General features: G+C 40.5%; 1 protein-coding gene across 1 annotated transcript in view; it reads right to left on the minus strand.

Moving 5' to 3' along the window:
- Positions 1–4,703: 4,703 nt before the first annotated feature.
- The window catches only part of Nup54 (nuclear pore complex protein Nup54), a 140,183-nt gene continuing 129,349 nt past the window's right edge, over positions 4,704–15,537 (minus strand). The window contains exons 8-9 of the mRNA XM_067144108.2: positions 6,678–6,788; positions 4,704–4,960 (exon numbers count right to left, since the gene is read on the minus strand). Of these exons, the coding sequence (XP_067000209.2) occupies positions 4,838–4,960; positions 6,678–6,788 (234 nt within the window). The 3' untranslated portion in view covers positions 4,704–4,837. The remainder of the gene's footprint in view (positions 4,961–6,677; positions 6,789–15,537) is intronic.

Here is a 15,537-nt window from a genome sequence, read left to right on the forward strand (position 1 = left end):
ATAAGTGGCCAATAAGTTTATTCCTCCGGAAATTAACTGAGGCTTTTTTATTTCTTTACTTCTTGCAAAACTTCATTCATTTTTTTGTCCAGTTAGTTTTTGCCTTCATTCTTATCCAAAAAAGAAACATATAATAGAATTATACCTTAGAAAAACTACTTAATTACAAATTAATGTAACAGTTATAAATTAAATGAGTGAAAACTGAAAAGAAATGTTAAAAAAAAAAAAAACACACACACCTCAAGATGGCTCTCAATGAATGTTAATACCTGCCCTCGTGAAGAGATGGGAAGGAGAAATGAGCTCTGTGGGGCTGAGAAGAATTGGATTAATGAGGAGAAAGCCCATCTATTTGAAGGTTGCAGTTTATAAAGATGTCAAGATTGTTCTTGTCCTTGTTTTGTGACATTTTCCTTTGTCTTCTTTTCTCTCCCCTGATGCTGACCTATGATTATGTTTATTCTATTATGTGTTCTTATCATTCTATCTATGACTCAACATTAAAATTATTTTTTCTGGGTCTTAAGACAAGTACACCTCTTCTTTTTTACTCTTAACATTACAGAATACGTCACCTAATAAATTTTCCTCTCTTGTCAGTTGTCTAAAGGCCAATTGTATAAACATCACTGACTGGAGATCAGTTTTATTCTAAGTTCAGAAAATGATCTGAGATCAGACCGGTGTCGTGTTGTATAGCACTGATCTAAGATCAACTAATCGAAGTTCAATTTTGATCCCAGTTCATATGTGAGCGCTTAGCAACAGCGCAAAAACAGTCGAGTGTAGCGAGTCGCAGTTGAGCAGTATGAATGTTTTTGTTCGTATTCGTATTCTGTGTGCTGAGCGAAAGAAATAAAGAAAAAATGACTGAAATATTTGTATTGAACAAGTTAGTAGAGAAATCATACATTAATCCTGTATTATGTAAGTTAAATTTGTCGGCAAGCAATAGGCCTACACTTCTTTATTTCTTCTATTTCAGGCTCCTGCTCTCAAATCAGCTGATCTCCACACCTCGACCTCGAAAACAGATGATGTGCTCACGAAGTCACAGTCGCCTAGCATAAAATGAAACTGAGATTTAAAACTTGATAATGAAATTTAAAAAATGGAAATTGTAATGAAAAGGAGAAAATTAGGCCTGGACAATAAGGAGAACTGGGTTTAATTGCATAGTACAGTGGCGTTATTAGACGCATATAGTTGTAAAGTACATTATGTTTTTGGCTATTTTTGTTGCAGATAAACTGTTCGTATAATTTAGTTTGAACCACTTTTTGTAATAGCCAACTGTAAATTTTTTGTAAATATTGTTACCTAAATACATTATTAATAATTGCTGCCCTTATAGCAGTGTTTTCTCTTCCATGAACGTCATTTGCAGCAGGTACTGGAATTTCTTCGAATGCTCTTCTTGCTATAGAATATTTATAATATGTATTTGCACTTGGGACTAGTTTCGACGCTGTGTTGGCGTCAGCATCAGCCAAAAAATGGGAAAATAGGCCAGTGTGTAGGCATTCATATTACACAAGGTGTTACATTAAACAATACAAATCTTGCAAGGAGATAAAAACATGGATGAATATAGAAACAAATGAATCGTTGAGAAAGCAAAAGTTATACATGTTAAAAAATAACCTTAACCACACATCTTGCAGTGCGATGGCTGATGATGGCTGATGATGACGCCAACACAGCGTCGAAACTAGTCCCAAGTGCAAATACATGTTATAAATATTCTATAACATTTTTGTACTGAAAAGGTGGACCCTTTCTAGTTTTTCCTATCTTCCATTCTCAGTTCAATACGGACCAAAAATGAAACTCTTATGTTTAAATGCTCTTCTTGCAGCGAACACAGCCTCATCTCTTTCAGGGACCTCATCTACTGCATTTACAGCAATATTGTGCAAGACGAATGCTGCAACTAAGATTACTGGAACACAAGCTAACTTCACTCTTAGCCCCATACTGAGACAAGGGAACCGTCTTTTCACAACCCCATATGTTCTTTCTATTGCTGACCTGGTTGCTTTATGGGCTCGATTATAAGCTACGATATTTAGGGACCTGAGTCTAGCATCACAAATGCAAACTCGTGTCCTCATCCGGACGTGGGGCAGCTCTTTTCAGGCACACCCCCATTGGAGGTGAGCTGCATGTACCATTTCAACCACATACCAGCCCTCCTGCCATTCTTAAATTTCTGGCAGTACTGGGAATCGAACCCGGGCCTCCGAGGACGGCAGCTAATAACACTAACCGTTACGCTACAGAGGCGGACAGCATCACAAATAACTTGAACCGTTAACGAAAACCACCCATGACGATTCCTATAAACTTCTGCGTTATTGCCCCCAGGAGATATTATTATTATTATTATTATTATTATTAATGGCTTTTTTCAGTGGCGAAGTTAGGGCTCAAGGTCCTCTCTTCCACTTAACCACATACTAATCAAAATCATAAATAAAATTATGAGATATTTAAAATAGTTAAAACCAAACAAAAAATTAATAGAATTGAGAACAAATTTAAATACATTACTAAGTTAATAATAAAACTAATTAATAGTAAGAACTCTTAATAATGACTAATCCTCAGGCGCGCACACATTCATACTTCAGCCATTCAGTTAGCTGTCCTCAACAGGTAGTCTCGGCAGGTGACCTTAAATCTTTGTAAAGAGCTTGTTTCTCTGACCTGAGCTGGCAGGGAATTCCATAATCTGGCGCCGGTCACTACAAACGATCTATTAATTTTATTTGTGCGGTGCACTGGAATAGAAAGAATGGATCTGGAACGTGTATTTAAGTTGTGAAATGATGATAAAAAGGTGAATTTAGAAGAAATATACAGTGGCTGACTTTCCGCTAGTACTCTAAACACCATCGTTAAAATGTGTAGCTGCCGACGTTTATCAGGCTTCAGCCATGAGAGAGCCTTATAGTATGGGGTAATGTGAACATCGTACCCAATATTGTAAATAAATCGCAGGCAGGAATTCAGTGCTCGTTGAATTTTAAGTGTTTTTTCTCTTGTCATATCAACTAGAACGTCACAATAATCAAGAATAGGGAGAACCAGTGTATGTATTAGTTTGGCCTTAAGCTCAAATGGAAATACATCCCTTTGCCGTTTAAGAGGGTGAAGCGCTCCAAAAAATCCTTTTACAGATGATTTTCGTGTAATCAGACCAATCAAGTGTTTCATTCATAATTATGCCGAGATTTTGAACTGTTTTATTGTAGGGAATAATGTTACCATTCAGTAGGATAGGTGGGATTGCAATATTGTTTGAGCAGTTCAGTAATTTTCGTGTTCCAATTATGACTGCCTGAGATTTTGTGGGTAAGAGAATTTCGTTGTGCATATATACTGAGTCGTCGGAGGTCATTGTTAATATCTTGTATTGTTTCATCTAAGTCTGAAGTCTTGCAGTGTCGATAAATCTGAAGATCGTCAGCATAGAGGTGGTGTGTGTTATTTCCTGTCACAGATGATATGTCATTGATATAAAAACAGAAAATTAAGGGCCCTAGGGGGCACCACTAAGTTTCATTTTCCATTTAGAGACCTTGTCGTTTACTGTTACACGCTGTTGACGGTTACTCAAATAAGGTATGTGGGTGCAATCTATAGCGCCTATAACATCAGGGAAGTGTTTTACATAAAAAAAATCACGCATGATTTTTATTAACGTCATTTTGTTCGGAAGGGATTTTGATAAACTCGTGTTTCAGTGCAGCAATAAGATTAGATACGCAATGAATGGCTCTGTAGACTGTTGCTGCGTCTACGTGCAGTAAATCACCAACGACTAACTGAAAACTTTCGGTGGCAAAGAATCTCAAAGTTAGTAACAACATGTGCACTGGAGTTAGGTTTTAGGTAGAATATCATGCAACCTGAGTTCTAGCTGTTCCACAGTATCTTTTCCCAAGTGATCCTTCAGTTTTAACTTCTTATCACTCAATTCTCTCATTGGATTTCGTCTTTCACAGAACACGCAAGGAGCCCGACGAAATTAATAATTTTCATCATCAGACGATATATCCGAGAAATCAGAGTAATCAGACATCCGTAAAATACGAACGAGATAAGACAATAACGCAAGCAATTTATCGAGGTTATGTTATAGAATTATTACATTACACTGCAGTAAAAGAAAGAAGCGTAATATTGCCTATATATGGACAACTATAGCTAGCAATGTATGAGGTTAGACTACAGTGTATTTTTTTAACCATTTATCGTAAAAACACAGGTGATATTTTATTAACAATCAGTTGTTCTTGTATCTCAAGTACGAAACAACTCCTTGAACTAAGATCGAAGAGTTTGATCGGAGAAATTTCTCCAGTCAAAGTTGATCGTAGTTCAGTGCGAATTGATCTCAGAATAACGTTTATACAATACAAATGTACGAGTTTTGCGTGAACCGAGATCAATTTCGCCTCTGATCTAAGATCAAACGGTTTATACAATTGGCCCTAAATAACCATCATTTTTAATTTTGCAGTTTTATTTTTATCCAAAAATGGGTTATTTTAGATTGTTCAAATAGAACAATATTAATTTGGAAGTTTATCGTAAACTGAGCAACTGAAAGGCTCAAGTCTGGTCTTGATTGCAGCAACCTCATCATCTTTAGACAAGACTGCTACATGCCAAAAGAAATAAAGAGGCAAGAGTTTTCTTTCTGGAGCTGAATAAAAGCTGGTATTTATTATGGCTTACATTGATGAATACAAAATATCTGACTGAGTTTTCAATACTTAGATATTTCACTTGATAAATAAAAAGAAAATAAATACTGTAAACATTGCTACACATTCTGATGTCCTTGGAGTAAGCTTGTCATTCCATCCTTCATAATCTTCAAGCTCGCCAGATCACTCTGTATTGTATCGATCAAGTGGGCCATTCCGTTCTGCTCCATTATCAAGAACTTAAAAGAAAAAACAAAATTGTTTGACTTAATTCTGGCTTCTTTGCATACAACCTATTAAAGAGGAACATCATACAGGAATAATTGGACATTCATGAAAATCTCTGAAGGGGAAGGAGCCTCCAGACACATGGAAGGTTTTTGGCAGGAAATGGCTCGGATTGGGAAGGTACAATAATGGCCGCAGCCTTAATTAAAGTTCAGCCCCAGCATTTGCCTACAGTAGTGTGAAAATGAGGAACCATGGAAAAGTATCTTAAGGGCTCCCAGCAGTTGGATTAGAGCCCACCATCTCCTGAATGCAAACTCACAGCTATGTAATCCTAACCACACAGCCAATTCGCTCAGTCCCTGAAGGGTTTAATAGGAGACCAAGTTTTGAAGTAAGTTCAGGTTAGGATAAAGAATCACCGAGCTCGATAGCTGCAGTCGCTTAAGTGCGGCCAGTATCCAGTAATCGGGAGTTAGTGAGTTCGAGTCCCACTGTCAGCAGCCCTGAAGATGGTTTTCCGTGGTTTCCCATTGTACCTTAATTATGGCCATGGCCGCTTCCTTCCAGTTCCTAGGCCTTTCCTATCCCATCGTCACCATAAGACATATCTGTGACGGTGCGACGTAAAGAAAAAAAGATAAAGAATCAATGAATCAAACTGAATAAATTTAAATGTAAGGTGAAGAAAACCTCAATGGTCTCTACATCTTTGTTACTTTTCACTGGAGGAAACTGTCCAAAGCAAGGGTCATTATGATTGCAGCAGACTAGCCACTGCCCATTTCCACTCGCAAGGTTGAATGAAGCAAATGTATATACAGTTCTTTCTATTCCATGTCAGTCACTACCCAGCTGCACGTTAAAGTCAGCGTTGACCACAGAAGTCATCCTCAGTGTCATCAGTGCTACCCATCGATACACAGACATAGGACTGCAACCCGGGAGTGAACATTTGAGAAATGTGCAGTGATAATTTTATCATTCACTGGCTTCCAACCAACAAGGGAGCTAGTCACTTGTTTGCTTAATATAATCCCAACCTGTTTCATGAATGGAAAATAAAATAAGGTTATTGACTTTTAAGTCCCATTAACTACTTTTGATGGTTTTCGAAGACGTTGAAAAATAAAACGATCCTGTCACAACCAGCCAGTGAACTTCTCCAGTCAATTATTGTTGAATTCTCTAAGAAGTTGAGTGAAACATACAGTTAGATATACTGTAGCGTGGGTACATTCCAGGCTGACTCCATGAATGCAATGGCCTCCACTAAGAAAATAGAATCTTAGTAGGGATGAAAAATTGAAAATGACAGTTGTGTGTGCATTTCAGTACAACCACTGAAAAGCCATCTATATAAACCAAACTGGTAAAAATCTTCTCTTTCAATCTTCAGGACATATCAATACAATAAAATAAAATAAAATAAAATGAAATGATGTTCCAGCTTTAGCCAAACACAACACACACAAAAAAAAAAAGATATTCATTCACTAATCATCAACACAAATTCCTTCCAGCGAGCTGGGTAGGATGTCATTTACTAATATCAACTACAAATAGAAACCTTAAACAAAAGAAAAAAGAAACCACCACCTACAATTACTAAATGCCTGAATCCCAATAAAATCTATAAAAAAAACTACTCTTTTGTGTTGTGACCATAGTGAAATTCAAAGAAGTATATTTATCCTCGCAGTCAGAGCTGATGTAACTATACTATACCTGTTTAATGTCATCCTGCACAGCAGGATCCATGCTGTAGCGCTCGACATCCTTCTCGGTAGATTCTTGACTCCGGCAACGCATCAAAGCCAGCAACTCGCCAAGCCGTCCCTGCATACACACCAAAGTCATTAAAAATTCTCTTGCATATGGGATAGGACTGTAGGTTCTCACAGATTTGGACCAAACAGCTGTGAACCAGCTCTAACAGCTAATAAACAGTGCCTCACTTGTTCCACTAGCTTTCACACCCATTTCTCAGTTTTTAGTTATTATGATAGTCTCAACCTGAATGGGTATGAATGTGTATAAACACAGTATATACTGTATAATCCCGAATACCACCCGCTACCAAATGAGACCTGCACCCTAAATTTGAGATGGCAAAATACGGCAAAAAAATAAAACACAAATAACTTACATACCTATTTAATTTTCTTCAAATATACCACAAATGTAAATTCAAACAGCTTACAATTAATAAAATCACAAAAATCATGAATACTCAATACTCAGATCATTCACAATTCATCATCATCATCATCATCATCATCTGAAGTTTCACCATAGGAACTTTCGTCGCTGGCATCTTTCCACAAATAGTCGCCCTCACTACTGTCCACTGAATTAGAAATTCCACATTTCTTAAAGCTTTTGGACACTAGATCGTTGGAATGCGCACCCGTGCAGTCTTGATCCAGCTGCATATTAGTCCCACGTCAGGCCTCTTCACTCGTCCTGTTGGTGTTAACGTGTGATCACAATCGGACATCCATTCGGTGTACAACTGTTTCACTGCAGTTTTGAAAGGTCGGTTCATGCACACATCCAACGGCTGTAGAACAGAAGTTAGTCCTTTGGGAATTATCGCAAAATCAGTTTTTCCTTTCCTCATCATATCTTTTACGGTGTCAGTTGTATGTCCTCGGTAACTGTCCAACACAAGCATGTTCCGTTTTTGTAACAAAACACCCGGGCGACGTTGCTAAACGTACTTCACCCAATCTTCAATTAACGCACTGTCCATCCAGCCGGACTCACGTGTTCTAACAATAACACCGGACAGCAAGTTTCCTTTCGGAAGTATTTTCCTTTTCAGAACCACATATGGAGGGAGTTTGGTTCCATCCGCTAATACGCACAACATTACCGTGCATTGTTGCTTTTCGTTACCACCTGTTCTGATAGTTATACTTTTAGAACCCTTCCTATCTACTGTATTTTCCAACAGCATTTCAAAATAGACAGGTGTCTGGTCAGCATTCCCAATTTGCGACAGCAAATAAGAATTTTGCTTCCTCAAATGAATAATGTGATGCTGAAAGGTCATTAATTTTTCTTCATTTGCCCCAGGGAGATGACGTGAAATAGACGTAGTCTCTGAATGCACAATCCCTTTCTCCGATACAAGTTTTGGATCCATCCACGGCTTGCAGTAAAACCCTGTGTTTTGAGTTCTTGAGATCTCTAGTGCTTTCAATTGACACATTTCACTAACTCACGTTTTTCTATCACAAATTTGTTGAGTCACTCTTCAATTTCTGGAAACACTGCACTCCGCTCACGGAACGCTCTGCGATCGCCGTTACTTTTTAGAAAGTTTTTCCTTCTTTTTCCAGCAATTAAGAATACACGATTCATCAATATCGTACTTTCTGCCAACAGCATGTTTTCTGTATATTTCAGCATCGCTTACAACTTTTAGTTTCTCACGCACAGTAAATGACCGCAGAGGCCATTTTGCATCCATCGCTTACTATCAAGTCAGCACTTTCACGGGACAGATAAAGAACTCAAATGTGAGCGAGGTAGACTTCCGTAACCAATAGTCACGACTCGCAAAGTACAATATCCTGCCAGATCAGCTATTTGCGCACCCAGCATGCCAGCAATTGTGAAACAAATGACGATCGAGCATCCGCAGCAGCGGCTTTCATATTTACTGCACATTTACCCATATTCTTTGATTTACTGTATTTCATTACCTTACATTTTCATGTTTACATGCCACTGTAACCATATTGAGAAAAAAATCGTTCTTGTTTTGTAGAACGCAACTAAAACACAATAAGACCTAAATGCACGTTTACATCTGGTATAGAGTATGGTAACCGTATTCAAATCTATTTCAATACTTCATGTAAATGTAGTAAATATTTACGAGAATGAACAGCTTGAATATGACCCGCACCCAAGATTTAGAACCAATATTTTGGGGGGAAGAGTGCGGGTGGTATTCGGGATTATACGGTATGTTATGTTGAGTAATGAAGCACAATAGGAAAAAAGACTTACTTAGGCAAGAAAGTGAAAGCACTTGACCATTTCCCCTGTATCGTTTTCTTGTTCAGCACAATTTATTGCATATATGCTTCATTTGCAATTACCATTTTACTTTTGGAATTATTAAATACCTTTTCATAAATACTGCATCATTGGGAGTCTACTGCATGGTCAACGTTACGTATAGATTTGAGGAGTAAAAACTGAGGCCAATACGCAACTGTATGAACATAACTCTAGATTTAATACTCTAGATTTAACACCAGAAGGACTAACATATCATTTTGACCCAAAGCAATTTTTTTCTCTCTTTCCTACAAACGATTTAAAAAGTATTTAATGACTTTATAACTAATAGAAATCTAATTACATACAATTTTTCATTAACATACAAACAAAAACATCAATGATTTTTATCCTTTTACCTTTAAGGACGGCTGTATCAATTAGACCCAAATGATTGTAGCAGTATAGCACCACTGTTTTACTTGTTTTTACTTCTTTTATAAGTCAACTTTCATCTCCTTGATCTAATGAAATGTGAAATGTCGTATGGCTTTTAGTGCCGGGATATCCCAGGACGGGTTCGGCTCGCCAGGTGCAGGTCTTTCTATTTGACACCCGTAGGCGACCTGCGCGTCGTGATGAGGATGAAATGATGATGAAGACAACACATACACCCAGCCCCCGTGCCGTTGGAATTAACCTATTAAGGTTAAAATCCCCGACCCGGCCGGGAATCGAACCCGGGAACCTCTGAACCAAAGGCCAGTATGCTGACCGTTCAGCCAACGAGTCGGACTTGATCTAATAATGAGCAAGATTATTCTACAGCAATATCCAATAATTCATTGTTGTCCCAGTCCATGTAGCAGTGCAGAAGCATATTTTGTTTGTTTTTAGTTGTTTAGAAATCTTGTTGATGTAATATGAGCAAGATGGGTCTACAAGAACAGACAGTGAATAATTCATTGTTGTCACAGTAACTGTAGAGGTAATCGGCATTCCATATTGCTTCACTGTGCCTTTTATAATTGTATTGCACTATTTTGTAATATACATTGTTCCCTGTTGCAATTGAGCTTGCTAGTTCACATATTGTGGATTTTAATGCATTTCAGTTGTCTGCATTGAGTGTTCACCACTTCATATAAAAAGCGTACATTTTATTTTGATACCATGCAAAAGCGATGTAAAAAAAAGAATATTTCAGGACTACCGAAGAAGCCATTACAAGCATATCAATCTTCCTAGTGAGAAGTTGATAGCAGTGGTGGAGATGCTTATGAGGGAGAAGAAGAGGATTACATACTGAAACAACAGCAGCATAGAGTCATTTGCAATTGAAAATAGTGAAATACAATCAGTGGTTTCGAATACCAAAACACCTATTGTCACAGATCCTATTCATCGATGCAGATGAGGTTGTGGTCTTGCAATGCATATTAGAGGTTTTCATCTAAAAACATTGGAAGAGGGTAATCTCAAGCTGCTAGATCCCGTATAAGTCATCAAGAAGAAGCTGCTGACAGAATGGCTTGGGAGAGTCATTCCATATGGACCAGGTACGCATGCATCACGTCGAGATGCTAATCAAACTATTCCTTGGCAAAACAGTGGGTGGAATCATTGTGCATACCTGCCAACTTTACAAAACCAAAAATCAGCAGATTTTGATATGAAAATCATGAAAAATCAGGAGATACAATTGGTCAAAACTGCTTATTCTACATGTCTCGCACAATACAGTACTGTGATATATTTATAACACTTATTGTCTCAAAGCCCGACTGTTGCTATTATGCCATTACTTAGCAAATGCACAGATTAATATATTACATCAAGCATCTGCGCGATTATGCGAAGTGCATTGCTATTCGGATCAAATACCTAGCTAGCTGACCCATGTGAACGATTATGAGTGTGCATGAAATAGCACAAATGTTTATGGGTTGTAAATTATAAAACACTGCTCATCGTTACCAATTGTTATCTACTTTAATATTTATTTACTTTTAGTAGTTTTTCTTATCCATATTTGATCATCATCAACAACAACAACTTCCCTTGTCCAAATCCCGCCAGGTTCGGGTGTTTATGGAACCTTTCCATCTTCCTCTATCCAACCAATGTAGTTCCTCCTTAACTGTGTTCCAATCCAGGTGTCTTCTAATTATACTATTCCTGAACGTTTTCAAACACCTTAGTCTGGGTCTTGCTCTTGTACTCCTTCGTTCCTTCCTTCTAGGTCTCAATCTTATGCTTCGGTATCCTTCCTTCTTCCATACTCTTAACACGTCCAAACCAACTAAGTTCATTTTTCTCCATTCTGTCATAAAGCTTTTCCATTCCAATTTCCTTCCCAATGTCCTAATTTCTTACTCTGTCCTTTGTCTTTCTTAAAAAAACTCTCGTGTGTGCTTCTACAATAATTGTAGGGAGTTAACCTTGGTTACTCTCTTCAATTGAAGATCCTCTGCGTGGTGAGGGGGACTAGTAGCTCCTTTCTTGCGATGTCGAATGGAGCCCTATTGGGTAACCATTCGGTATAAAAGGAGGAGGAAGCCAGAGCACCACCCAACCCTAAGGTGTAACGCGACCTGTGCCGATGGGGTGCATGGCACATGGGAGATGCGTCTTGAACGGAGCCTTCGAGATACTTGGCGCCCTCTCGAAGTAAGTAGCCTTACCCGGGTATGCGAGACTCTGCCTGGGAGGACATTATATTTCCCTAGCTACTCGTGGGACCTAAATGAGTACCGTAGCTACCCATAAACCGGAGAGCTCCTCTGGGGCCTCCGAGAGAAACACCAGTTCAGCAACAACTGATGGGGACTCTTCGGAGATACCTTCGGATAGTACGACCTCGAGAGTAAGAGAGCTCACTCTAGAGGTGGGCAATCTACTAGTCCAGAAGAAGAAGAAGAAGAGAAGAAGAAGAAGAAACAGCGCTCCGGCGCTGAGAAGAGGAGGTATAACAAGGCTTTAAAGGCCCGGGAGCAGGCCATAGTGGGCCTAACTCCTGGAGCTGAGAGGCCTTCTACTGCCACGACAGCGACGATTGTGGGGGGATCCAATGGGCACAAGAGGCGGGACCCTGAAAAGGGCTCTGCTTCTAGGGCACAGAGGACTCCACCCACCAAGACGCCAGTGGGGAAACAACTTCTGTCGGGGGCAACCCCAGAAGAAGATTGACAGGCCCACAAAAAACCCAAGGTGGAGTATGCCAGGATAGCTAAAGCTGGGATCAGGATGGACATAGTGCCTGTAGGATATCCTGACCAGTAGCTAACTGAGAAACAGGTGGAATCTGTGGAGGAGGCTATCACCAATCTGATAGACGAGCTTCTGGAGCAGGGGCCTATTAAGCCTCAGTTCCTGGACTACTATCTGTCGAGAGGTGCGGCCATCATTATCGCAGAGAATGATGAGACTGTAGCATGGCTTTCTAGTCTTGTTACAGGTATACTACTGTGGGAAGGAGCCAGGCTCACAATTGTGGGCATGGATAAACTCCTTTCCTATAAGAGAGTCATGGTCTGGATACCAGGACAACCAAAGGACAATAATGTCCTTTTGGGAAGAATGGCACGCCAGAACCATGACTTAAATCCCAACAGCTGGAGGGTCTACGACCGCAAGGAGTAGAAGAGAGGTGTCCGACTTGTGGTCAGCATGGACTCCAGAGATGTGGAAAAGGTGGTGGGGAAGATGATCTTCTGCGGGGTGCATGTTGCTACCTTCACCTTGGTGGAGGGCAAACGCAACAAGCAGAGGACCAACCCCACCACAGACAACACTGAGACCAGCAGGGGCGAAGAGCGGGAGCCTGGACAGGAACCGGAGCCAGCCAAGCCTCAGGATTAATCGCGGGAGACGGAGCTGCACGTTCCGGAGACCGCATAAGGTAAAGTATTGCATGAAAGTAAGAAATGATTACTTTCATACAAGCAAACATACAACATTGTATAGCGGCCTCTAGGGTACTTATTAGAAGTATCCAGAAAGGCAGGCTTTCGGTCGCCCTGATACAAGAACCCTGGCTTAGACAGGGGCATATCATGGGACTAAAATGTGCCGGCTTCACTCTATTCAGTGGAGTAGCAGAGGAGAAGCCTAGAGCATGTATACTAGTTAAGGATCATAACGCTTGGGCTATACCAGGCTTCATTACTAGAGACCTTGTAGTAGTTCTAGTGAGATATGAAGAGGGCGAACAGCCAAGAGACCTGGTTGTCTGTTCTGCATATTTCCCAGGAGAGACTGAATCTCCAGGAATGGATGGGATCTTCCCAGCACTTCTTCAGGAAGTGGGCGCGGTCCTTATACCATACCTGGTCAGAATTTTTAGAGCCTGTCTCACTATGGGGTACATGTACTCCTTGTGGCGTCAGGCGAAGGTAGTATATATACCCAATCCCGGAAGGTCTTCATATACTAGACCTAAGGATTATAGACCCATTAGTGTAACGTCTTTTCTTCTTAAGACCTTGGAAAGACTGGTGGATAGATATATCAGGGAGAAAGTATTAAGAGACTGTCCCCTGCATCCTCATCAACATGCATATCAACCAGGAAAGTCGGTTGAGACGGCACTACACCAGCTAGTTTCTAGGCTGGAGAGTGCCTTGGATCAGCAACAGCTTGCTATGGTTGTATTCCTAGATATAGAAGGGGCCTTTAACTAAACATCTTTGGGCTCCATAGAACTTAGTCTAGAGAGAAGAGGAGTGAGCAGGATGCTCATAAAATGGATTATGGCCTCACTGCAGGGCCGTCAAGTTCTGTTTACCCTCAACGCAGTAATGTTGAGAGCCAATATAGACAGGGGGTGTCCACAGGGAGGAGTATTATCACCAACATTATGGTTTCTGGTGGTGGATGAATTACTTACCAGATTAAATGTTGGAGGAATTTATGCCCAAGGCTATGCAGATGACATTAGCCTAATGGCGGTGGGAAATTTCCCTAGTACGGTTTCAGAGCTCGTACAGAGCTCCCTATGTAGGGTGGAAAGATGGTGCCACGGCACGGACTTGTCGGTTAATCCCGACAAGACGGAGCTCGTGGTATTTACCAGAAGGAGGAGGCTAGACGGACTGTCAGAGCCTTTCCTATTTGGGAAAAAATGAGTTAAGACAACCTCAGTTAAGTACCTAGGGGTAATCCTTGAGGCAAGACTGAGTTGGAAGAAACATATAGACCATAAGGTGGATAAGGCTGGCAAGATTATGTGGGCCTGTCGCAGGGCCGTCGGAAAGACTTGGGGCCTAGGACCTAAGGTGGTCCTGTGGCTCTATATTTCTATTGTACAGCCCACGATCACCTTCGCATCTTTAGTCTGGTGGCCAGGTTCGGAGAGTAAAACTGTGACCACCAAGTTAAACAGTGTCCAAAGACTTGCGTGTCTAGGAATAACAGGGGCACTGGATACTACACCATTATGCGCAATGGAGGCCATCCTAGGTCTTCCCCCCTTACATTTATATGTTAAGGAAATAGCGGGAATGAGTGCTTACCGCCTCTGGTCACTCGGAGGATGGTCCTTCAAGAATCCGAATAGAGGTCATGCCTCTATTCTTATAAGGCTTCACCAGACCTGCCCTACGACAATGATCGGGGACCTGATGAAGCCTAGTTTTAATTTGAATTATAAGTTCACAGTGGTGATACCCACAAGGGAGGAGTGGGCCGCGGATGCTGGGGCCCGTCTTAGGTCTGGGGGCTGTACATGGTACACAGATGGCTCGCAGACAGAGACGGGCACAGGCGCTGCAGTCTCAGAGATGCCAACTTTCAAAAAAGGTAATTCGTAATGCAGCCGTTAGGGCACGGGGGGGGGGGGGGGGGGGGGGGGCGGTCGTAGATATATATATATATATATATTTTTAAATCGTGATCTTACTAACTTACATATCATTTAAAGCTTGTAGTTACTGTTTGGTAAACGTACACTGGTAACATGCTTTTTCTTTTCATATCATGTGCATCCTCTGCACTAACAGAGCACTTAACATTTCGGAGTTCATATTAGCACGAAATTCAGTCTTGTTCATCTTCATCATGCGCATCCGAAACATCGCGGCTCCACACACTACAAAACACGTGTGAATGAGATTTTGAGGAGCGCATTAAACTTGGGCCATTCTTCCGAGTATACCTCCCTAAATTTTCAACTGTATTTATTACTAGCGTCACTAGTCACGGTAACGTAATCACACGTATTTTCCTGCACAAGAAATCCCTTCATTATTACAAAACCTTTCGCATATCGTAACACACGATTAGCATATATCCTAGAAGAGCAATATATGTAAATTTGGCAACCAAACTCGCAATAAATACTTCTTCAACAGTCACCCAAACAGTATTCACAATTAAATGGAGTTTGTCACCACTTTACCGCCAAAACAAAGACAAAAGAACTCTCATACTTGCATGGAAGTCTGATCATGTGACGAACAAGGACAACAACTCCGCAAGATATGCCACTTCACAGGTGCCTAAATTTCCGGTACTGGAAGCACACACTGCGTTCGGCGCGTGAAAACTCGAAATATTCTTAAACGAGGGACAG

The sequence above is a fragment of the Anabrus simplex genome, chromosome 3 (genome assembly GCF_040414725.1).
Source record: "Anabrus simplex isolate iqAnaSimp1 chromosome 3, ASM4041472v1, whole genome shotgun sequence".
Lineage (NCBI taxonomy): Eukaryota > Metazoa > Arthropoda > Insecta > Orthoptera > Tettigoniidae > Anabrus > Anabrus simplex.